Source organism: Natrix helvetica, assembly GCF_964273705.1.
Source record: "Natrix helvetica genome assembly, chromosome: 2".
NCBI lineage: Eukaryota > Metazoa > Chordata > Lepidosauria > Squamata > Natricidae > Natrix > Natrix helvetica.
Genome location: NC_138552.1, coordinates 76,573,966 through 76,599,737, shown reverse-complemented (window position 1 = coordinate 76,599,737; position 25,772 = coordinate 76,573,966). Strand labels below are relative to the sequence as shown.

Genomic DNA, 25,772 nt, shown 5'->3' with positions numbered 1-25,772 from the left:
TAAGATTCTTCTACGCCGGGACCTACTTTCAGTACAGGGCTCTTCCATTCGGCCTATCATCAGCCCCAAGGATGTTTACGAAGATCCTGTCTGCGGTCGCTGCCCACCTAAGGTTGCGACCGATCTGCATACAGTGTTACCTAAACGACATCTTGATTAAGGCATCGTCGCCAGTGCAAGCAACATGAGATCTACGCATCACCATGTGGACGTGGCAGAATCACGGTTTTACCATCAATCTCGAAAAGAGCCACCTAACTCCAGTCACCAGGATTCGGCACCTGGGGACAGTGATAGACACTTCATCTTGCCAAGTCTTCCTGTCACCGGACCGCGTCGAAAGTCTCCAAGAACTGGTCCAAAAAGTTTGCCTCTCCCCCAGCACTCGCATTGTCACCCTGTCACAGTTGCTAGGGAAGATGATCTTGTGTCTCTCAATTGTTCCTTGGGTGAGACTCCATACGAGAGATCTGCAATGGTTTCTCTTGCCAATGCAGAGAACGAAGACTAGCAATTCACCGGTCAAGGTACGTCTTACCCACCAAAGTTATTTGTTCTCTCCAATGGTGGCTTTCATCAGCCCTCCTGAAAAGGACTTACTTCAAGGAACCGCCCAGACTGACCGTCGCAACCGATGCCAGCATCTTCAGCTGGGGAGCTCACTTGCACAACCTAGTGGCTCAAGGACAGTGTTCAGCTCGCGATCTCTCACACAGCATCAATTGGTTGGAGCTGAGGGAGGTCAGGCTAGCGCTTCGCAAGTTCCAGCACTGCATCCAACATCACCATGTCCTTGTCCTCACCGACAATGTGGCGACAAAGGCGCACATAAATCGCCAAGGGGGTACCAGCTCCCTCAGGACGGAGATGGAGGTGATTGGTCAGTGGGCGGAACGTCACCTACAATCCATTTGGGCAGAGCACATCTCCAGAGTGAACAACGTCCAGGCGGACTGGCTGAGCCACACCAGACTAGACAACTCGGAGTGTCGCCTCTATCCGTGCCTCTTTCACCAATTATCTCAGATGTTCGGTCATCCCCTGGTCGACCTGTTCGCCACTCAAGAGACCGCTCAGCACCCCCAATTTTTCACCAGATTCCAATGTCCCCAGGTGGAAGGAGTCAACACCCTCCGATCCCCCTGGCTTGCGGGGTTGCTCTATGCCTTCCCTCCACTGGCGCTCATTCCCAGACTGATCAGGAAGATTCTGGAGGATCAGACAGAAGTTATTGTGGTGGCTCCATACTGGCCCCAACGGACATGGTTTGCCGATCTGATGTGCCTGTCCATCGCACATCCCTGGAGGATTCCTCAGGAGTCGGTCTTTCTCAGCCAGGGAGCGGTTACGCATCCGGAGCACCAGTAGCTCAAGCTAACCATGTGGCACTTGAGAGGAACCTCCTGAGGAGAGCCAACTATTCTACCAAGATGATCAACACCATCTGAGCCTCCAGATGAGCCTCCACCTCGCGGATCTACGATGCCACCTGGACCACCTTTGCTAGTTGGTGCACGACACGCCATCTTCAACCAACAGCCGCTTCCCCCCCTCAAATCCTAGATTTTCTATAGGAGGGCCTTGATAGGGGTCTAGCTGCTAACACCTTATGCTGCCAAGTAGCAGCCTTGTCCATGGTGCTCTCCTATGGCAACCATCAGCCACTCAGCAGCCACCCTGAAGTACGCAGCTTCCTACGTGGAGCCTCCAACCTGAGTCCCCAGGTTGTCCATCGTTATCCTTCCTGGGATCTTGCCACTGTGCTCAGGGCGTTCACTGCCCCCCCCCTTTGAGCCATTACGTCATGCGTCCTTATGACACCTGTCTCTTAAAACTGCCTTCCTTGTTGCCATTACTTCAGCCCACAGGATTTCGGAAATTGGGGCTCTATCGGTCCGGGACGATTTGGGTACCATCCACCCAGACAGAGTTGTCCTCCATCTCGATCCATCGTTTGTACCAAAAATTAATTCATATTTTCACCGTGCCCAGGAGGTTGTCCTCCCAGACTTTTGCCCACGCCCAAATCACCCGAGGGAGCGTCGTTGGCACTCTCTCGATGTTTGAAGGGCAATCAAGAGGTAAATCAGACGAACAGCTCCCCTTTGTCGGTCGGAGGCCTTGTTTATTGCTTTTCAACCAACCTCATTGGGTTGAAAGGTCACCTCGTCCACTATTGGGAGATGGATCAAGGCTTGCATCTTCCTGGCCTATGAACAGCAGGGCAGGCCCGTTCCTTCTCGAGTGACAGCACATTGCGGCGGCCTGGGCCACAACAGCGTCGGTCAGGAGATCTGCAAAGCGGCGACCTGGGTGTCCCCATCGTTATTTGTCAGACACTACAAGCTGGACAAACTTGCATCCGCAGATTTGGCATGAGAGTGCTGCAGGCCATTGTTTCTGAGACGCATTAGGGTTGGGTTGTTACTCTTTGTTGTTCCTTCCCTTGGCCATTTCTTTGCTTGGGTATGTCCCTTGCTTGGACTCTCCAAGCAGCGCATGGGAAAATGACCATTGGCTTACCTGAAGGGTTCTTTTCCGTGCGCTGCGGGAGAGTCCAATCCTGCCCTGAAGTTATCTCCTTTCCATCGGAGTTGTTCTTACTTTTCGTCTGTGGACATTGTTTGGAAGGAGGGAACTTTGACATTGACTTGACATCGACTTAACTTTCGGGACCATGCCTTCATTGAAAAACTGAAGATACCGGGAGACCAGGAGGCGTGGTCAAGAATTTCAATCAAGTCCATTGGGCAGAAGGACAGAATTTAACCCTTGCTTGGACTCTCCTGCAGTGCACGGAAAAGGACCCTTCAGGTAAGCCAATGGTCATTTCCCCTTGAATTTGTTTAGCAAAAGCTGTGATCTAGAGGTAGCATAAATACAATTAATGTTACAGCTTGTACCCAATCAGCTCTGAGATTCACTGAAGCATAGAATGTAATGGACAGTGCTTGTATCAATACTTAGCCGCTGCAATGCTTATGAGTTGAGGATCTTTTTTCTTATATTAAAATTAACCTGTTGCAGAAAGAGGATAAAGAATTGATATTGGCCAAGTGGCTTATTATTAGGACGCTAATGTACTTGAAACAGATACCAAATAGCTTGTACAATAGATGAAATATAAAATAAACAAAAGGTATGGGCTAGGCTGAATTAAAAAAAAACTGGCTAGAACAAGCAACCAGAGGTGTAGCTAAAGAAGTTTCAATTCAGTCCTTGGGCAGAAGGCAGAATTTAACCCATGCTTGGACTCTCCAAGCAGCGCACAGGAGAACATAAGATTTAATATTCAGTCGTCTGAATTTTTTTAAAAAAAGATAATATATTGGGAATATGGATTGTGACAAAGTTAAATATTGTGATTTAAATGTATATTGACATATTTATCAATATGGTGGTCTTTATAAATAAAGAAACCTTTGATAGGATTTAAAGTGTATTCCTTTAGAACTTGGGTCCCAAAAGTACAGTGGCAGAAATAGCAGGGCTTTCCCCTTACAGTTAATCTCCTTAAAAGAAAAGGCTTGAGTAAAAGCCAGGAGGCTATAGCAGGTGGGATTATGTGGACTGCAGCAGGTGGAACTATATTGTATGAGCAAGTGTTCTGAGAAAGTGTTTTTTCTTTACGTAGAATACCGTGGGATCTCAGAATTTAGTCTTGATAATGATTAAAAAGTAGTAGTAGAGTTCTGTTCTGTGCATGAGTGTGGTAAGATTTCAATATAATTAATTTGAGACATTAGTAATTATATTATGTTTCCAATATTATGCAATATTATATATTATAAATAAAAATATTTTGCTAGTATTTAGTCCATCAGCTGTTCACTAAACACAGGCACCATTACAGACTATTTGTTTTTTGTTTTTTATGCACTCAGTACAAATGTCTGCTGTTATAATATTTTATCTTTATACTACATCATGCTATAAATATTAATAGGAAAATGGGATGTGAGGGATAATTTATCTTGGGCAAAAGAAGTATAGTATCATATGCTGCATCAGCACCTCTAGATACTACATTACAAAACTTGCTCTAGTTGAAGGATAACTCAATATCCAGTGACAATAAGATAATAAAATAGCCAAACTAAATCAGGTTGCTGTTTTAGTAGATTTTGAATTACAGAAGTATTGTATTATCCAAGACTCAGTGAAAATCTTAGTTATGCTACTATAAAGTTTCTTTTGCTTTTATGTACAAACTATTTTCCATTTGTCTTCCTTTTTTAATGTTAAACCTGATTTTTTTTAGACTTCGAGACCAAGAAAGAAAAGAGGCAGAAGAAGCTAGTCAAAAAGAAGTAGAAGAATGGGAGAAGTCTCTTCTGTCTCAAGCAGCACCTACTCAAATGGAAAACATGTGGGAAATTCCAGCTATTGGCCATTTTCTTTGTTTAGCACAACATATTTTAAATTTGCCTGAAATAGTATTTTATGAATTGGAACGCTGTCTTTTGATGCCTCAGTGCAGTCAATTTTTATCTAAAATAATGACTTCTTTGTTAAGTCCTCCCCATCGAAGATCTACTTTGCATCGAAGACCAAGTTTACTTTACAGGACTTGGGAAGCAGCACTTAGACAGAAAGTACAACAGTGGTATACAGTGGTTGGGCAAACTGATAATCCAGACAGTTGTGCAGAAAAACTTGGTCTCTGTCCTCAGTTTTTCAAAGTTCTTGGAGAAGTCAATCCTTTGGAGGAAAAACCATTTCATGAACTTCCATTTTGTCAGAAGGTATGGTTGCTTAAAGGCCTCTGTGACTTTGTATATGAGACTCAAAAGGATGTACAGGATGCAGTACTTGGTCAACCTATTCATGAGTGCAGGGAAGTGATTCTGGGTTATGATTACTTAGAACATGCCTATGTTCATTTCCCACAATTCTGTGGTGCAGACGTACGGATTTATAAGCAAAAGCCTTTTCATGCCCCTGAATTTCCCATTTCTCCAATTAAAGTAAAAAGAATACCACGCATTAAACTGGAGAAGGTGAAATGTGAGTATGGCATCAAAAGCAATGGGGAAATTAGATTTGATGCTAAAGAGCTGTTGCCTCATGCAAAACAAGAACCTGAAAAAAATCTTTGCTTGGCAAAAGTTCACTTGAATCTCTTGAATGTTATACCAGAACATGAAATCAAATATAATTGCGAAGAAAAAACACATAAGGATTGTGACTTTACAAAAGATTGCTGTAAAGAAAATCAAGATAAAGGCATTGTTTCAGAAGATGTATTGGGGGAACCTCTTAGCCCAGGAGAAATCAGGATTCTAGAAGACAAAGAAAAATGTGGTGAATCTTCAGTAGTCAAACTTGAGGGAATCCCATTAAAAGAAAACACACTTAAAATGTGCCAGATTCATGTGAATGGTAATCAGACTGACAATCCAGACTTTAATTGTCACAAAGTTGCTAAAGAAATGACTTCAAAGAATTCGGTAGAACAGAAAACACTAATGTTTAGTCAAGTAAGAGCAAAGAAGAAGAAGAAGAAAAAAAAGAAATTGAAAGATATTTTGAATGAAAGCCTTCAGAGAAAACGCGAGATTCATCTCCACTCATTAAAATCTTATAAACCTGAGATCCAGAATAAATTGCTCATGATAAAAAAGAAAGCCAAACACAAGAAGCACAAATCTGGTAAGATGACTTGAACAAAGCAACAGGGGGAAATAATTTTGCTGGTTGTTTTCCTATTTAAACATTTAATGCTGCTGCTAAAAATTGTTCTGAATTTGACTTTCTTTCCAACCTAGACTATACAGATAGCATCCCTCCCACACATAAAGGAGAGAGGAACTCCTCCAAAGGGCTGTAGGAATGGAGTTCAGACGCTGAAGATCTGAATTGTGTTCCTGCAACCATTCAGAGGAGTTCCCTTCTGTGCACAGAGGGGAACTAAACTCAACAGGCAGCCTCTTTCACTCCATCTGCTTAGGAGGTTGCTTAATGACTGCAGCCAGGACTGCAGGGTTTCAGTTGTTGAATGAAGCAGTCACATGGGCATTCCACTTAATGTCAGTTTCTCTCTCAACAACTGAGATTCTGATCCCAATTGTGGTCATAAATTGAAGACTAATTATATTAAGCTTTCAGATTTGTATTTTACAAAAGTAATCTCATCAGCACTACATAGGCTATTAATGTTTCTTCCCTAGTGTTGAATTTCTCTTCCAATCCAGCTTTGCTCAATATATATATGCTACATATAGGTTGAAAAAATAAGGAAAGAGTATGCAATCTTTTCTCACTCCTTTGCCAATCTGGGGCCAGTCTTTTTTGCTATATTCCATCAAAACTGTGGTTTCCTGACTTGTGTATAGGCTTTGTATGAGGAAAAGGACATCTTCTAGGATTCTCGTTTTTAAACAACATTCTATAGCTTGACATGATCAAAATAATCAAAGGTCTTTCTGTAATCAATATAATATTTTTTTCCTATTCTTTGGCCGTCTTAATTATCTAGAGCACATTAGCAATAATGTCTTATATTCCAGCCTTTTCCAAAATCAGGTTGCATATCTGGCCACCCCACTTTTCAAACAAGATTCTAATTTGCATTGGATGACCCTATTTTGCTAGCATTTGAAATTAAGGATACTTTATGATAGTTTGCAGTCTATTACATTTTCTTTCTTTGCTATTAAAATATAGGTTGACCTTTTCCAATCTGTTGGCCACTGTGTATTCTCACAACATGCTGTATTTGTTGGAATACTTTGATTAGAATCCTTTCTGATTCTTCTTCTGTTGCTTGTCATATTTTTGAATATATTATTTCTATTTCTGTAACCTTCTGATTTGTCAGTGACCAGAGTATACTGATCTTACTAGTGATATTTTGGTACTAGAGGTTTTTAAAATTTGGGAATGTCTTCCAAGGTATATTGGATATTGATAACTGTACTTTACAGAATTACAGTATACTCCTTTCATGTTTGTTTGATCTTCTTTGAATCAGTTGCTATCAGTTGAATAAATTACTATCTTCCACTGGCATCCTTTAGCATTCCAATTCAAAGTTGGTACCTCTTTCTCAACGCAGTGATGTTTTGAAAGATTTTGCTTGCTTTTCTATGTTTCCATTTTCAATGTCTTTACAGATGTCATAATGCTGCTTTATGTCTCTTCTAACAGCTTTCTGAAATACTTTGTCAAATTCTGTCCTGAGATCTTTGTCTTTCTTGGCTTTAGTTTCTCTTCTCTTGGCAATTTCCACTATGCATTCTGAGATTTGCTTTTTTTCTTTTCTTTAATCTTATGCACTCTTTTTTCCATAAATCTTTAACAGCTTATTTTAGTTCTTTCCAAAGTTCTTCTGGTTCCTTATCCATAAGTTCACGATTTCAAAGTGATTCTGGATATTCTCTTTGAAAATATTGGGTAAATGATCAAGATCTTATCATTATCATTGTTTATGGAGATTCTCAGTCATCCAGATCATGGTTGTCCCAAAGGTGCTTTTTCAAGAGGTAATTGGACCAGAGGTGGGTTCCTACCAGTTCGGCCGAGTAGGTAATAATTCGGCCTGCCACGCCCCCGAACCGGTTCTATTGCGCTTTTTTTTTTTGCGCGCCAAACCGGCAGTAATGCAGGCAACAACCCACCCCTGAACTGGAATTTCTTGGGTTTTTTTGAAGAAGTTTCATTTCTCATCTAAGAAACTTCTTCAGCTCTGACTGGATGGTGGGGAATGGAAGAATTATACCATCCTTTCAGGAGTTCCAAGAAGGCTCCATACCCATTTGCACTAAGGTAACCCTGAGGACACAGATAAACCTCCAAATGGCCTCAATGACTTTCTAAAAGAATGCAAATGACCAGCTATCTGCAAGGCATGTAAATACTTCCATTCCCCACCATTCAGTCAGAACTGAAGAAGCTTCCTGGTTGAGAAGTAAAACATCTTCAAAGAAAAACAAAGTACAGTTGCCTCTTGAAAAGGCACCTTTGGGATAGAAAGTGGTTGGATTTTTTTCTTCCAAATTAATTTAATCTGGAAGATGCTCATGAGCAATTTGTGAAGTAGTATCCATAGTCAGACCTTGGCAATATCTTTATTTTTATAAAGGAGCTGTTTCACCACCTTGTACCAATAATATAGTCAATTTGATTTCTATGTACTCTGGTGATTTAAATCTCATTTTGGTTATTTGAAGGCTGTGTTGGCTATGAATAAATCACTGGATTAGCAGAAATTAATGTTGTTCTCCTGCTTTATTTTAGTTTCCTGTGTCATACAGTCAGCTAATTTTCCTCCTTAATTATTTCCAAGATTGGCACTCTAATCTCCAAAAACAGGTAGCATAACTTGCTTAGAATTCTGTCAGTTTCAAACTGAATCTGATCATAAAATTCATCAATTCCTTGTTCTTCTGCATCAGTGGTTGGAGCAAAAACTTACATATCATATTAAATGGTTATTTACAAAGTTTAATTGGTATATTTAAAAAATAATAATCCTGCCTTTTATTATTTTTATGAATAACTCAAGGTGGCGAACATGTGAGATACTCTTTTTTCCTCCTATTTTCCTCATAACAACAATCCTGTGAAATGGGCTGGGCTGAGAGAGTGACTGATCCAAAATCACCCAACTTTCTTTCATCCCACGGCAGACTAAAACTCATAATTTCCTAGTCTCTAGCCCAGTATCTTAACCACTAGATCATTTGGTCATTGAGTGCATTTTAGTCAAGTATTGTTCTTACCATACCCTTCCTAAGAGTAAAAGCAAAATCATTCCAACTTCTTTTTGTGTCTTGATGTGCTGCTCCACTCACTCACACATACATATAACTGTGGTTTAGTAAGTTTGTTAATATTCCCCAACAATTCCCTTCACCAAAAACTCAGAACTGTCCCAGTTAGGTCCATCCACGATCAGGGTTAGCTCACAGAGCAAGGGTCCAATAGTCCACAAAGCACTTGAAAGTTGCTCAAACAAAATGACTCTACCAGACAAACTTACATCCACCTGGCAAAACTTAAATCCCTACACAAGAGAATTCACGAGGCAAGTAAAGTCCAGAGTCTCCAAGGCACGATTCACTTCCAAACACGGGGATCAATCTAATAATAATAATAATAATAAATTTGGATTTATTAGCCGCTCCCTTTCCGAGTAGGACTCGGGGCGGCGTACAATGGAGCATAAAACATAAAAGATAAATAACAGCACAAAAACGTACATACATACACAACACACATACATACATACACGGAGGAGGAAACAAATTACATCATTAGACAGTTAAAAATCAGCTTTAAAATACCCCAATTGTAAAAACCCAACATGCAGTTAAGAATTAATATTTAAGAACAATTTAAAAAACAGTTAGGAGGAATGAGAAAATTACGATTGCGATTGAGCCAGGCCAGATAATTGAAAGAGGTGGGTCTTCAGCTGTACACGGAAGGAGCGGAGATCGGAAGTAATCCTGATGTCACGGGGGAGGTCATTCCACAGGGCTGGGCCCATCACAGAGAAGGCTCTGCTCCTGGGTGTCGCCCCCCGGCACTGTTTGGCGGACGGCACCCGGAGAAGTCCCTCTCTGTGTGAGCAAATTGGTCGTAGGGATGTGTGGGGCAGGATGCGATCCTGCATATAACTAGGCCCTGTGCCATGAAGCGCTTTAAAGATCATAATCAAAACCTTGAAACGCACTCGGTAGACCACAGGAAGCCAGTGCAGCTCGCGCAGGAGAGGTGTTACAGGGGAGAATCTAGTCCTCCCCATAATCACCCGCGCGGCCGCGTTCTGGACCAACTGTAGTCTCCGAGTGCATCTCAAGGGAAGCCCCATGTAGAGAGCATTGCAGTAATCCAGGCGAGACGTCACTAGCGCATGGGTGACTGTGCGTAGGGCATCCCGGTCCAATAAGGGGCGCAATTGGCGCATCAGGCGGACCTGATGGAACGCCCCCCTTGCCACGGCTGTTACATGGTTATCCATGGACAGCCGGGCATCCAGGAGGACGCCCAAATTGCGCACCTGTTCCATGGGGGCTAGTTGGACGCCCCCGATGGCCAGAGATGGAAGTACCTGGTTGAACCGGGAGGCCGGAAGCCACAGCCACTCCGTCTTGGAAGGGTTGAGTTTTAGTCGGTTGCCATCCATCCAGACCCGTACGGCCTCCAGACACCGGGACATCATTTCGACGGCCTCATTGGGGTGGTTCGGAGTGGAAATGTATAGCTGAGTATCATCAGCATACAGATGATATCCCACCCCAAAACCACGGATGATCTCGCCCAGCGGTTTCATATATGTGTTGAACAGGAGAGGCGAGAGCACCGATCCCTGTGGCACTCCACATGTGAGTGGCCTCCGGGTCGAACTCTGCTCCCCTCTAGAGTGAAGCAGGAATCATGACAACCACACACATAGCTAGAAAACAATCATGTTCCCAGCAACGCCTCCATCCATCTGCTGTGATAAATAGCCAGCTTCTGGTGCAGCCTTTCAAGATGGTTCGGGCTTTTTCCTCTTGAATAGTCTGGCTGATCTTCTCTGCTCCTGCCTTTTCTCTGCCCCGGATCAATGCAGAAGGCAGTTCCACCTCCTCTTCGCTGGCTGTCTGCCACTGCAAGGTTTTCTTAGCTGGAGCCTCAGCCAAATCCCTTCCAGACAGCCATTCAGAACCATTAATCATCCCAGTTCATAATATGCCAGGAATTGGCTCATCTTCCCCTGAGTGGACATTTGAGGAGATATCTGGGAGACATCACATTTGAGTGTGATCACAGTGTGATCTTTTGACTGAAAATATATGGCAGCCTTACAGGTAACCAAATTGGAAGCAACACCTGAGAAACTAAGGAGGGTCACTTCTGAGCCTCTTGCCCTATCCACTAGCCAGCTCTCTCTTATCTCTGTTCCCAAGGCAGAAATGCTTTGCCCCTTCTCCCAGGGTCTTTCCCACATGCCTACAGAGTAGAATTCCAATTCATTCTATTTACTAATACCTATGATAGCAATGTGTAGTTGTTTCATTTCATATTTCTCTGTTCTGAGCTTGTTCATGCTTCTTACATTCCATATTTCCTTTGTAATTCTGTCTTTGCAGCTTTGGATTTTCTTTTCCTTCATGGCAACATCAGCACCTAGACTTCCTGAAGGCTTTAATGTAGCTACATTATAAACACCATTAACACGCTGAAAGATCCTCAACTCTTCCTCAGTACTATGTTGAATGCCATCTGACCTAAGGGGCTCATCATTTGCCAATGTATTGTCAATTAATTCATATCGTTTATACACTCCCAATGTTCTTCACTCATCCACCACCATGTTGAGGTAGCACAGCAGACATTCCAGGGGGAAGAACCAACATTATTAATTGCTGCTCAGAGTCACCTCAAACTTTGAAATGAGTGGCATATAACAGAATAGCATAGTTGGAAGGGACTTTGGAGGTGTTTTATTTGCTTATTCAGGCAGGGAGCCCAATACCATTTCAGACAAATGGGTGTCCAATCTCTTCTTAAAAACTTCCAGTGTTGGAGCAGCCACAACTTCTGGAGGCAAGTCATTCTGCTGATTAATTGTTCTAACTATCAGGAAATAATAAATTAAATAAATAAATAACTTATGGGTCTCTCTGGCCCCTCTTTTGGGGAACTGCCTTTAAAAGCAAAACAATTTCTTCAATATTTGAAGCATTATTTTTAAAACTTTCCCATTACTGTCATAAATTGCAGCAATGTAAACATCAATGCATTGCTTCTTTTGATCATTCAAATAATGTATTAGGTGCTCAGAGTCCATGTTTCTGAGTCATTGATATATTAAGTAAACTTAGCTCAAATGACTAAAATTAAGCAAAATTCAACTATTTTGAGTCCTGCTCTGCATGAGCTTTACTTTTAGTTTCATAGTGGCAGTAATTCTCTTTAAATTTTTGAGTTCCCTATCTGGCCCCTAAATATTGATATTGTGGTATGTTTTGTGACATATATGATTGCCTGGTTGGTTTTGATTAAAATGTTAAATGTGGAAGAAAAAAAAATAAAGCTGTTTTAAGTTTTGATTATCCATGTTCTCAAAACATTCACATGGAAAAGTTTATTTTAAAACAATACCGTTAATAGAACATTAGTGAGCTTGACCTTCAGTAAGTTGAAGATCAGAGGGTAGCTTATTCATTCTATTCTATCAATCAAATAGGTCATAAAAGGAATATATTCATTGCAATTTGAACACCTGTAATGTATATTATGTAAGAATATTACATTGTATCATTTCAACATGACTTATGACACCTAAGAGGAAAAAATATGCTTTTTTGGTCATTCATTTGCTTATAAGAATTTACTATTTCATCTTTGAAGGTACAGGTTTATAGGATATCAAATATATGAAATAGGTAATAGAGGAGGAAGTATAAAATATTCCAGCCAAACTGACTGTTTATTACCAAAATCAAACAGTAAGAAGTTCTTGCAATAAAATGTTAACAGTGTTAAATGTTTTTAGTTAGTGGTATTCCAGTGATTCTTGATGTATACTCTGAGAACAGCAGCATTTCATAAAAAAATGTTGGAAGTGTGCACTGAATGTTCATAAAAATACTTCACCTTTATACACATGATCCCACATTGCTGGCAAATTGCTGGGGGTGGGGGAGATTTTGATTTATCACTTTGAACAGCACTGGGGTGCCTCAAGTAAGGAAATTGCAATGCCCATCTCAATTCATAAAGCAAATGAAACTGTTTCCTCCACTCAAGCAAAATTCCCTTTTCTGATCACAAAGCAGTTGGAAGTAGAGGCACAGCAAGAAGACAGAAATCTGTCTCTCCAAGCCAGATTGCACCAAGCATGTTTCCAGTCACAGTTTCAGTAGTCATGCAGTTTTTAAAAATTAATAGAACTCTGTCATTATCCCATAGTCTTGAAAAGTTTAAAAATATCGAACTACTCTCTCCAATCCTGTGTTGTGTTTGATTTTCTCTGTTGTCTCACAATCAACATTCATTGAGTACTAAATGCACTGAGGTTTTGCAAACATGAGATTTTTCCATGCTTGCTGATAATTTTCTGGTCTGCATCAATTTGACTGCATGATGTTTAGTGTAGAGGCAGCTGTATTCACTATTTAAATATCAAGAATGTTTAGAAAATGTATTCAACTAGAATAGCAACTAAATAGATCAAGAAGGGGCAGCCTGAGGTCCTCCAGATGCAATCCTAATGACGAGGAATTTTGAAAGTTATAGGGTGAAGTATCTGGAAGACATGAAGATATTTTGTGCTTCTATCTCTTTTCAGAAATAAAATTACTACCAGCTTAACCTCCCACATCACATCTAGCCTATAATAAACAACAGCTATCCAATCTGAATCCAAATACAATAGTCTGCATAATATAGGTGACCCTCCATTTGCAATAGTTTATTTAGTGACCATTTGAAGTTACAACGGCACTGAAAAAAGCTAGTTGTAACCATTTTTCTCACCATTGCAGCATCCCACCCAGTTACGTCATCAACTGACTCTTATTTATGACAGTTGCAGTGTCCCAGGGTCATGTGATCACCTTTTGTGACCTGACAAGCAAAGGCAGTGGGGAAGCCAGATTCACTTAACAACCATATTCCTAAGTAAACAACTGCAGTGATTCACAATTGTGGCAAGAAAGATCGTAAAATGGGGCAAAATTCACTTAACTTAGCTACAGAAATTTGGGGCTCAGTTATCAGAAGTCGAGGACCGCCTGTATTTATGAGTCAGCTTGTGATCTTAAATGTCAATGTCAGTTATTACTTCTAAAGGTAATTAGGATTTTCTGCTCCTATCTACTTTGAATATTCCAGATGTGGGAGATGTTGATTTCTTTAAAACTTTAGGCTTGAATTCTGTCAGATAAGATCTGAATTGTGTACGCAAGTACAGAAGAAGAAGAGAAAGGACATATGTATGAGAGAAGGCAAGAATATTGGTTTTTTTAAAAAATATTTTTAAGGGATCCTTCAATATAAATCCAACATTACTAGAATAGTACTAGTCTGAGAAAAATAAAAGAATGATTTTTTAAATTCAAATCTTGAATTTGAATGAAAGTCTTACACAAAGCCTTATAATAGTAGTTTGTCTGCAGAGTTACTATGACTGAAACATTCTTGATTCCTACAAACAGTTGCAAATTAATTTTCAAGTCCATATTTTTACACATATGAATTTATATAGTTATGTTGCAAATCTTTTTTCCCCTTTAAAGGAAAGAAATCCATATCTAAAAAAGCAGTTACAAAGAAAAGGAAATCTATTACAAAGCCTATTGTCCCAGAATTCCAGGTAATACCTTTTGGGTTTTATTTGGTTCAATAAATGATTTGAAAGGTTGTAACGTCTACAATGTCTGGTTAATATCTCCCTCACTCTAAATAATACTTAAATTAACATTACCAAATTGATAATAAACAAAATAATTTATCCTGAAATAATCATAGAATATTTTATCTAGATTATAGAGATTTTTCTGAATTGCATCGGTTAGGATCAAGTAGCCCATGCATGTAACAGTACTCTTGAGAATTGGTCTCAGAGGAAGATTACATGGAAGAGAATATTTGTAGCTCAGGGTTGAGCTGTGGAAACCTTGATGTTGTCCAAGCTTGGTTGTTTACTTGTAAATGTTTCACTACCACGCTAGATACAGTGCTACAAAGGAATGGGATTTGCTCTTATTTTATATGCTAGTGGTACATCCATGAACACCAACTATCAGTCAGAGCACATGATGAAAACTCTTAACTCCTTAAAACTCCTTAACCATAACTTCAACTGGGGAACTGTGAACATCTAGCTTGATCTAGGACCTTGGTCAAGTCCAAAACTGCTAGAGAATTTCTGGAATCCTGGCACTGAGACAAATCAACCATCAACAGGCACTTAGAGATAAACAACAAGTAGCATTCAACAAGACAATCAAAAAGTCAAAATGGAATCACTAAGACCAAAACACTTCCTCACCAGCTTCCTCACTCAACACGCAGTTGAGCAGAGATAAACAAGTTTAACACTAGATCAAAGATCAAAAAGTAAACAATACCCCAAACTATCAACTCAGACAAGCAACCTAACAGTAAAGAACTACTCAATCAAGAAACCAACAAGACCATTCCCACCGTCAGGGCAAGCCACTAGTACAGTATATAAAGAGTGCAAACCTCACTCTTTCTAGCACTGATGATGTTGCCTTTTTGGGTAGTGAAACATCTACAAGAAACCAACCAAGCTCAGAGAGCACCAAGGACCCCACAGTGTATTATGTATTCAATATTTATTGCTTATATTGATGGAGTGGTCATTTTCCAACTATGAATCCTTATATAATAATGTGGGGGCTACAAGCCAGGCCGTGACGCAACTGAGATATTCTGGCCTGGTTTTAAAATAGCTGGTCAGAGTCTGTAGTTATAGGCTAAATAAATTTAAATAAATAAATTTTCCCCCTTGTGTGTATGTGTTATAATAGGATTCTGCCATTCCCACATATGTTTCCTCCAGAAGAGGGATCAGAATTGGACTATTTGAAAATATTTTATAGTTATAGTAGAGTTGGAAGGCCTCTGTGATGCAGAATAGCAACCACTCATATTATTAAAATCCCTCCAAACCTGAAAAATTACATCAATTTTTTTTTTCATTTTCCTGCTGGCTTTCAGCATCATTAGGGACAATATGTACCACAAAGTCTGCCCATCGCTTTTTATGAAACCCAAATAGCAATAAAATTTAAGAAACGTGCAACTATACTTCAGGGGAAGAACTCATATGAGCAGATCAATGATAGCAGAGAATGCTCAGTGAAATCAAAATCTAACTGGTGCAACATATATTCAATTATTTTGTAAATAATTGAGTGCAGTAATACTTATTTTCTAATAGAGTGTGTTGCATGTCTCTGATTTTTAACAGTTTTAACTTTTCTCTCTTATTCCAGCTTATTTGCACTAATCTTGATGAACTCAGGGAATTAATTAGAAAAACTGAGAATGAACTCAAAGATATTGAGCATATTAAAAAGAAATCGGTATGTGATTTTTTTTTCTTAATGCATCATATTAAAGCTATTTGTTAAGATCATTTCTTTTAGATAGCTAATCAATGGTTTCTCAATTAGATCTGGTTGTTCAACTGTTACTGAACAAAAATTCCTAGTGTCTTCCACCACTGAACATATTGACTGGGACAGTGTAACATCTTGACTGCCTAATCTCTTTTTTTTTCAGTTATGAAAAAGTTTACAAGATTTTAACTAGGACACATTTTGGTTTCCAATTAATTTAAATAAAAGAAAATATTTGGATATCAGTATTTGAGCATTATCTCTTATTACACCTTATAATGTTAACATCCAAATAAAATCACTTATATTTCTATATTGTCTTCCAATCTCCTAACAGATTTATCAAATACTGCCTCCTGAAAGATTTCAGAATAGGAAACATAATTGTATCACTTTAGTACATTATGGATTTTATGTCATGAAACTAACGGGAAATTACAGATAGTGCTTAACTTAATGACCATTCAAAGTGGCAATGGCACTGAAGAAAGTGATTTATGACTGTTTTTCACACTTATGACTGTTGTAGCTCCCCCATAGGTCATATGATCAAAATTTGGATGCTTGGCAACTGACTGATATTTATGACAGTTGCACTGTTCCAGAGTCATGTGATAACTTTTTTCCACCTTCTGAACATACAAAGTCAATGGGGAAGCCAGATTTACTTAAAACCGTGTTACTAACTTAACAACTGTAGTGATTCACTGAATAACCATGGCAAAAAAGGTTGTAAAATGGGACAAAATTCACTTAACAAACGTTTCACTTAGCAAGTAGAAAAGACTTCTGCTCAGCCATGTGTTAGAATATGAGTTAACACTATAAGCTAATTCTTGTAAGGTTACTCAGAAGTAAGCATTTTTCTTTCAGTAAGATTTCCTTCTGTGCAAGTAAACATGCAACTGAAATTCAAGTACAGTGACGCTTAAAAAGTTTGTGAACCCTTTTTAACTATCAACATTATGGCCTGAAACATAATCTGTTCACAAAAGTCCTAAAACTGGATAAAGAGAAGTCAATTAATACATCCTGCCTGATCATACCGGATGGGCAGAAACAATTAGAGATAAGAAGTTCCTCAGATAGCCAGGCTGTATCCCAAGAAGTGCTTTGTTAAATGGCAGACAGATTCTTAAATAGTACCTGGGAGCCAACTAGTACAGCTTGGAAAGCAATGAACATAAGTGACATTTCCTTCATTGTTTCTGATGCCACTTTCTGGACTACTTTAGTTTCCAGATGGTTTTCAATGGCAAACCATAAAGAGTACATTATACAGATGTGGCCAAAAGTATTGCAACACTTCACTTTGCCCCAAAGAATTCTAGTTTGTCATGGGATAAGTTGAAGCAGACAAAGTCAGTGGCCTCCATTTTTATTTCATAGTCTAGGGAACAAAATAGCAGACAGCTTAGTGTATTCTTGTAAATAATAAAATAAATGAAAAAGGCATGGCTATTTGGCCATGTTTATAACAATCCAATTGTGAGTTGATCAGGAATATATTTAGATGTAGAGCACATTTATCTGTCCCTAAGCTACCCTGAACTTAGTGGGTTTTACTTTTGAATATAAATGTAAGATTTTTGCCATTAAAATGTTTGAACCAGATTCTTTAACCTAAATTTAGATTCCTATCATGTAGGCTACTGCTCCATCTAGTCTTATAAATATATTCTGGGATGAGATATTTTTTAAAAATACTTTTTCTTCATTTGTAAAATCCAGCATGGTAAAGTGTTATGATGCTAGATTAGGAGCAAGAAAAGCTCCAGTTCTAGTTTTCCCTGTAGCATGAAAACCATCTGGGAGATTTTGAGCAAAGCATTCCCTCTTAGCAGGTCAGCGCAGTGGCTCAATGGTTAAAACCCTGGGCTTGTCAGAAAGTCACACTGGGGGTGGGGGGAGGTGTTCACATTCCACAGGCTTCAGGAAAGCCTCCAGAGCCTGGGGAGGGGGAAAAACAGGCACAACAGGCCAACTGGAAGTTCAGAAACAATCAGTTTCCGCCTTCCGGAGGGCCTCTGGGGTCCCAGTAGAGGCCGTTTTTGCCCTCCCCAGGCTTCAGGAAAGCCTCCGGAGCCTGGGGAAGGTGAAAAACAGGCCTAACGGGCCAGCTGGAAATTTGGAAACGATTTGTTTCCACCTTCCAGAGGGTCTCTAGGGGGCCAGGGAAGGCCATTTTCGCGCCACCCCCCCCAGGCTTCAGGAAAGCCATATTTGCTGATATGGCAGTCCTCAATTCCGGCGCGCATGCGTGTGCCGGCTAGCTGTTTTTGGCCTTGCGGAGGGCCAAGGGAGGCCGTTTTCGCCCTCCCCAGGCTTCGGGAAAGCCTCCAGAGCCTGGGGAGGGCAAAAAACAGGCCCAACGGGCCAACTGGAAGTTTGGAAATACATGCCATAGGTTCGCCACGGAGCTAGACCAATGCTATTTCCATCCCATGTCTGGCTCTGACTCCTGGCTGAAAGGGATTCAAATAATTTGCTTCATTCAAGATCAGCTGAACCTGCTGTGCAACCACCTTCTCTACCATCTTCCCTAAAAAGGGAAGTTAGATTGAATTAAAATTGTCCAATATAGTGGAATACAACAGGTTGACTCTATCATCAAATCATGAATGATGAGGTCTTGTTATAGACCAATCTGGCATTCCGTACCAGCAGCTGGATTTATGATTTATGATATTTAGGCATTTTTATTGAAATAGACATTCATTATGTTATATAGTTTTAATTCTAATCTGCTTTGAAAATAAAGTAACATCTTACACTTAAAAGACAGAGAAAAAGAAAAGTTGAATCATGTTGTAGTAATTTAGTTCTATATTCTTTTTCTATTTTAATTTTTGGTGGAACACTAGACATCTTCTGCAGTAATTAATGAGAAACAGATTACTACAAAATAGATGAATCCATAATGTTGTTTTTCCTGAAGTTGCACATTTTATCTTTATTGATTAAAATTTACTCTGTAATAAGCATTTTCATATTTACAGGGAAGATGGTATCATCGAAAGCAGGCTGTAAAGGAACTCCACTGTACTTTGATACGACTGCTAAATGAGTTGTTACCATGGGAACCAAAATTAATGAAGGCATTTCATAGAAACAGGTAATTAACTGAATATTTTTGGTAAATGTAAAGTGTAAGAATTCACCAATCGTTTACTTGTTTTTAAATATTAATATGAAAAGAAAAAAAATCTTACTATCTACAATGTTCCATCAAAGGTCTCGCTTAAAAAAGGACTATGATGACTTCAGACGGCAACCGGATCATGATAAATTTATTCGAGAACAGTGGACTAATGAGGACAGTGAAATAAATATTGTCAAAGAAATTTCCAGTACATTTACCAGTGAAACTGCAGAACACACAGAATTTTTTAAAAGAGACTATATGGATATGGGTAAGTACTTTTGTTACCCTGCGATTCACTGGTGGAGTACTGGTAGAGTCTTCAGCTGTCTTACCAAAAGGAAATTTGATAACAAAGTAGTTATATGTTTTATACTAACCATTTCTTTTAGAATATTGTGCAAATTCAAGCAACATTAATTACAGCATAGTCTGCTGATAATTTTGACAAATCAATTTATGTTGTTTCCCCAGATCCCAATGGTAAAAAAAAGCTTATTTTTTCTTTCTTTCCCTTTGGGGAAGAGAGGGATGCTGATAGGTAACTCTGACAAGATGATTTCATACTTTTGATTGAAACAATTTCAGATTTTTAAACACATCCCCACTACCCCAGGATAAACAATAGGATATTATCTATGTTGAGTTAATTAAATAATTTCAGAAAATGCTTAAATATTAAATTGAGTATAAAATAAATGAAGATTTATAGAACTAAAATAATTACCGTATTTTTCAGAGTATAAGACCCATCTTTTTCCCTCAAAAAGAGGCTGAAAATCTGGATGCGTCTTATATACTGAATACAGCATTTTTTGCCTCCCGAAATCCCATCCCTTCACCAAAAATGGCAGTGCAGAGCCTGTATGAGGCTTTTAGAGAGCTCCTGGGGGCTGGGGAGGGCAGAAATGAGTGAAAAACGAACCATTTTTTGCTCAATTTTGCCCCTCCCCCAGGCCCCAGGAGTACTCTATAAGCCTCCTAGAGGCTATGCATGCAATTTTTTGGACAAAAAAAAACAGGACTGTTTTCACAAAAAAATGGGTCGTTTTTGGCTTGTTTGGGGGGGCAGACCCAGGAGCACTCTGCAAGCCCCCTAAAGGCTATTCATGCCTTTTTTAAGGAAAAAAACGGGCCGTTTTCACAAAAAATGGGCCATTTTGGGGAGGTTTGCAGAGTGCAAAAACTTTTTGTTTTATTTTCCTCTTCAAAACCTTGGTGCATCTTATACTCCGGTGCGTCTTATACTCCAAAAATACGGTAAGTTTTTGAGCACATCATAAACTGTATCACCAAAACGTCTTTTGTTTTATTGGAACAACAGTGTTAGAGTGATCTGATCAATTAAGAATTATTGTTTGCTTTTCTAAAAATGGCTCCCTTCTTGATTCTTCTTTTCCTCCTAGAAGACATGAACTCGCCAGAAATGGACCTTGATACAGGAAAATCCAGACCACTTAAAAGAGATTTGACTTGTAGAGAAATGCAGAAGATAGTGCCTAAATCTTTTAAACGCCAATCCAAGCAAAACTATTACCTAGATGACAGCACAAATGATTTTTTACCAAGGAAAAAGCTAAAATTAAGCACAAATGATGCTACCGTCCGTAGTATTGAAAATGATCTGTCAATTGAGAGCTGCTTGAATAGGCAGATAGAATCTTCAGCTTCAGAATCATTGGACATGACAGACTCTACAGCATATGTACCACATTTAATAAAAGGGACCAAACCTATCCAGGCCTTGCTGGCTAAGAATATTGGGAACAAAGTGGCCTTAACAAGTCAGTTGCCATCTACGGTAGGTAGAAACACTTTTACTTCTGAAAAACTGATTATATCAACTGTCAGTTCTTCTCCAATCAAACCAGAATTGACCTGCCAGACCAGTTCAAAGAGTTCTTTGCAAGTGTTGTACAAAATGCCAGCTGGCCATTGCATGCCAGTAGACTTGCACAATAATTCAGTGAAGATTCAGATGCAGCCTGTAGTTGATGGTAAGTCAGGAGAAAAAACCACAGGAGAGAAAATCATGCAGCAAGTCCTTCTTTTGCCTAAAAATTTTCTCATCCAGCACAGAGAAAGTAAAGGTGGAGCAAAAGAAAACCAACCCCTACAGCAAAATACAATTGAACAACACTGCATTTCTCTTTCACAATCACCCGATAGCAACACTACTTTAGTCCCTCCTATTCCAGCTTCTTCAATAAATGCTGCTACTACACTTCTGCCTAACACAAATATTAAAAAAAATATTCTACAGTTGCCACAAGGGCCTGATTCAGTGAATAGAATTTCACTGCTGCCCTCTGTCACTTCCACTAGTAACACATTAGCATCAGTAGTGAAAATGAACCAAAGCGAGACTGTAAAAATTACCAAGACTGTCGTTTCGGCTGCCTCCTCCCCTGTTGCTTTACCTATTGTTTCTTCAGCAGTTCAGACTTTGACAACAGTATCACAGAGTGTGACCTCTTACACCAGTTCCTCCCCACAAAATACTGCTGACATTAGTGAAACAAAACAAGAGCTGAAAACAATCTGCATAAGAGATTCACAGTCTATCCTTGTCAGGACACGTGGCGGGAACACAGGAATCGTAAAAGTGCAAACAAATTCAGAACCAATTTCTGCTAGTAACTTCTCTCCAAGTTCTGTTTTTACATATGCACCCCAGCTTCAAGCATTTTTAATGCCCAAATCCACACAGTTATCAACTTCTACTGTTTCCGCTGTGACAAAAGCAATACCTAGCTTCCCAACGCTTGCTCAAATGTCTCCAGTAACAACTTCTATCCCAACTATTTCCTCTTGTGCAACTCCAAAAAAGGGGAAAAACACCACAGTCACATTTGGGCAGTCTCATAATAGTGGTGTGGTGAATCAAGGAGTGTCAAAAACTCTACATGGATCCTCCTCTCCATTCTTACCTTCCATGTCATCAAACATTGTCATGACAACTCCACCAAACAGTTCTGGTAATGCAGTGGGCTTATCTACAGAAAATGTTGGGCAGAGTTCCATGTGTTGTACTACCCAGGGTTCTTTTATTAATCAACAAGTCAATGTAAATAATGCAAAATATTCTGTTGCACAACCTGAAGTCACTTCCATTACCAGCAGAGGTCTGGGTAGTGCCCAAATTCAAAAACTTATGTTAGTCACAAATCCTTCGCTTCTTCCTGTGTGTGGAGCTACAGGAGTCAACTTAATTCCTACTCCAACATCCACTGGTGTTAGTGCGCAGAAACTGGTTTTCATTAATACTCCACTTGCCAGTATTCAGTCAAATGCAAATGTAACAACAGAACCACTTAAACAGACTTTCTCTCCTTCCATTGGTAAGACATATGTTAAAAGCACAGAGAAACCTCAGCTCGTCCTCCTTCCATCTACTGTGGGATCATCATTAAAAGTAAATACATCGCCAACTGTTTCTCAAGTAAAAGATGTAAAAATAGGTCTTAATATTGGTCAGGCCTTTATAAATAGCACAGGCAATGCTCAGAATGTTTCAACAGTTAACATTATGCAGCCTACAGCACCAAAAGATTTGGAAGATAAAAATAATCATAATGTAATTTTCCCATTATCAACCAGTAGTAGTTTAGTTCCTGTATGTTCGAGTTTGGCATGTCAAAGCATTGCAGCAAAAGCAGTAAATACCACTACAGTAACCAGCAGCCCATGTTTGGATCCTACTTCTGTAACTCTGAGTGGAGCTACTATTGGAACACGGCCTACTATTTTGGCAGGTGGAATGGAACCCCCAGCAAAAATAATACCAGTTTTAACTACACGGCTGTCCTCCTCTAATGTTGGAAGTACTATGGCTATATCGACTGTGAAAACAGGGCACCTAGCTTCATCTGTACTGATTTCTACTGCTCACCCAACAGTTTCTCATTCAAGTTTATCATCTGCTTTTCAGTTGCCAGTAACAGTTTCCTTGCCTGTACCAGTGAATGGTGTCCCTAAAATGTTGCACACAGTTCCTCAATTGTCAGCAATTCCACCTACTTCGCAATGTGTGTCCCATTCAAAAAGTCAACAAGCTCAGTTTCAGCCTTCAGGCATTTCAGCTGGAGTGCCAACAAATGGAAGTACTCCGAAACTTCAAAAAGCATCCCCAAATGCAAGTAAAGTGATTAATTTTTCTAATTTAGTTCCTCTGCCTTGCCCACCAGTGCCACTTAATGCAAAGCCAGTTTCAGCTTTCTCCTGTGCTCCTGGTACCTCTACAATTCAAACTGTTCCATCTTCACCATCAATAGTTAATAATGTAGGCAGCCAATTAAATGAATCCCATATCCAACAGAAAATAATAATTAACACCTGTACACCTTTGGCACCTGGAACTCAAATAATGATCAGTGGTACTCGTTTTGTTGTTCCATCTCAGGGCCTTGGAGCTGGCAGTCATGTTCTACTCATTTCTGCAAATCCAAAAATTGGACCTCTCTTAACTGTTAGTAATGACCATGGATTTCAAGGTGTATCGTTTGCTGCTCCCACTCCCCAGAAGACTACACAAGTGATGGGTAATTCCTTAAGCTGGCAGCCATCAAAACTGCCTTTAAAAAGCTCTACCAAAATTGTGAACTCTCTTGGGATTGCAAATCCTGTGCCTATTGTTCATGCTACTCCACAAATAATTGCCAATACTTCAAAGTCAGGCACTCCATCTTTTGCAACAACACTGTCTACATCTTTGGTAGTGGCTACCTCATCTTCTACTCAAACTAAGACAACTTTAGCTCCTGCAACTCACACTAGTACCTCACAGCTACAAAACAGTAAGTCTGTATTGCACCTAGATACATCTATTAAAAAACTGATGGTCAGCCCTGAAGGAGCCATTTTGAATGCTATAAAGACTCCAACTTCAGAAACTTCATCTCTGTCTTCATCCTTCTCTGCTGACCTTATTTCTACAACTAAGAATTCTGCTGTTGTCTTCCCCAGTTTTCTGAACTCCAGCATAGGTGTCCCAGACACAGCTGCGTCTTGAATTTCACGTAAATGAGCCGTTGAAATATTGGGGCATTTGTATGTGTGCGTGTGTGTGTGTATATGTATAAAATTAATTTATAATTGTTTTTTTTAAAGTACACTGTTTGAAACATCTGACTTATGTCCATGAACCCAAGGCATGTAATTGCATGTTTTGAGCAGACGAAACAATGAAGCAAAAAAATATTTTTGCGTATCATTGGGAATTCATGAGTGGAAGGGATCCAAGATGACAGTAGATAGCAGCTACACGGTTTGCCGTTAACAACAAATGTTACCTGTTAACATGTTAAAACACCTGTCATATCTCAAGGATTTGTGTGCACAAAGCCGTCATTGGTTTTTTTAAAATTCATGTTTGATTGAGGATCATTTCAGTTTTCCTTTTTTCAAAAAATGGTGAGAAAGTACTTCTTGAGATATCTTTAAGAGCAAAGCTTTTAAAGGCTTTTATTAAAGTGGGAGAAAAACTGTTCAGAGATATAGAAAGCAATGTTTGGTTCTTGGTTAGCACATTTACTAGGATCTGTTCATTCTCATAATTTAGAAATTTTCTATTTTGTTTTCAAATGTTCCCATGTTCTATATTGATGTGTTGTAAAAATGCAATCTATGGTGTAAAATTGTACATAATCCCAATTCCTTAACAGTATGGACTAAACCATGTGTAAAAAGAACTATTCTGTCTTATTTATGTTTTGTTTACATAATGTATAGTTTTTTAAGTATTTTAGTAATTTTGGATAAGTGTACTGTTTAGCAATAATGCAGAAGGAGCTGTATGTAATAAACAAAGTTGCTGTATTTCTGCTTCATAATACTCTGGAGAAAGGATATTTGTCAGTAAAATATCTATGTACTTGCATTAAGAAATCAATGAAGGTTTCCAAATATTACATAATAAGCACACATATTTAGACATGGTCCAATATAACATGGCCTTTCCCCTTAGGTAAATGGCTCACAATTATGATTCTTGTTCTTCAACTTTTACAGCTCTTCTGTATATCATTTATAGACCTCCTAAAGTGTTATAGTAGCCATAGAACATGAACATTTGCTCACAATTTCAAATGGGTTGTTAAAAGATAACCATTTCTGTTTGTCTTGATTAAAATGACAAAGGAACCTAATCAGCTATTACACTATGATGTAGAATAATGCAATAATTGTGAGGTAGACAATGAAGAGAGTTGACTTTGTTTGAAGAAATCCTCAAATTGAAAATATTACTCAATTATCTGTTCCTCACCATAAGTCCCACTATTCATACTTTCATTAGGATTTCACAAACAAGTACTTAAAGGGCACAGTTTGCATCACAAGTTTTTTCCCTATCCCTCTCCCCTTTTGTGGATGTATGTTTAGTTGTAGTTCTCATAAGACAAGTATTACCAATGCAGTAGCCACCAGCCACTTTATCTTCAAACACAACCAATAGCTCTTGCCACTTCAAATCACCTGTTCTTTGTTTTCTATTATATCATTGCAAATTCAACACACTAAGTATTTATATCTGGAACAAATCA

The 25,772-nt window shown here is 39.2% G+C and overlaps 1 protein-coding gene across 3 annotated transcripts in view; it reads left to right on the top strand.

Annotated features, from left to right (window-relative positions):
• BRD10 (bromodomain containing 10) overlaps positions 1-25,061 on the top strand; it is a 63,331-nt gene extending 38,270 nt beyond the window's left edge. For 2 of the 3 annotated variants that reach the window (XM_081942224.1, XM_081942223.1), the window contains 6 exons: positions 4,262-5,652; positions 14,235-14,311; positions 15,963-16,052; positions 19,088-19,203; positions 19,323-19,501; positions 20,637-25,061. In XM_081942224.1, the coding sequence (XP_081798350.1) occupies positions 4,262-5,652; positions 14,235-14,311; positions 15,963-16,052; positions 19,088-19,203; positions 19,323-19,501; positions 20,637-24,241 (5,458 nt within the window). In that variant the 3' untranslated portion in view covers positions 24,242-25,061. The remainder of the gene's footprint in view (positions 1-4,261; positions 5,653-14,234; positions 14,312-15,962; positions 16,053-19,087; positions 19,204-19,322; positions 19,502-20,636) is intronic. The other variant, XM_081942222.1, reaches the window with a different exon arrangement.
• Positions 25,062-25,772: the final 711 nt, after the last annotated feature.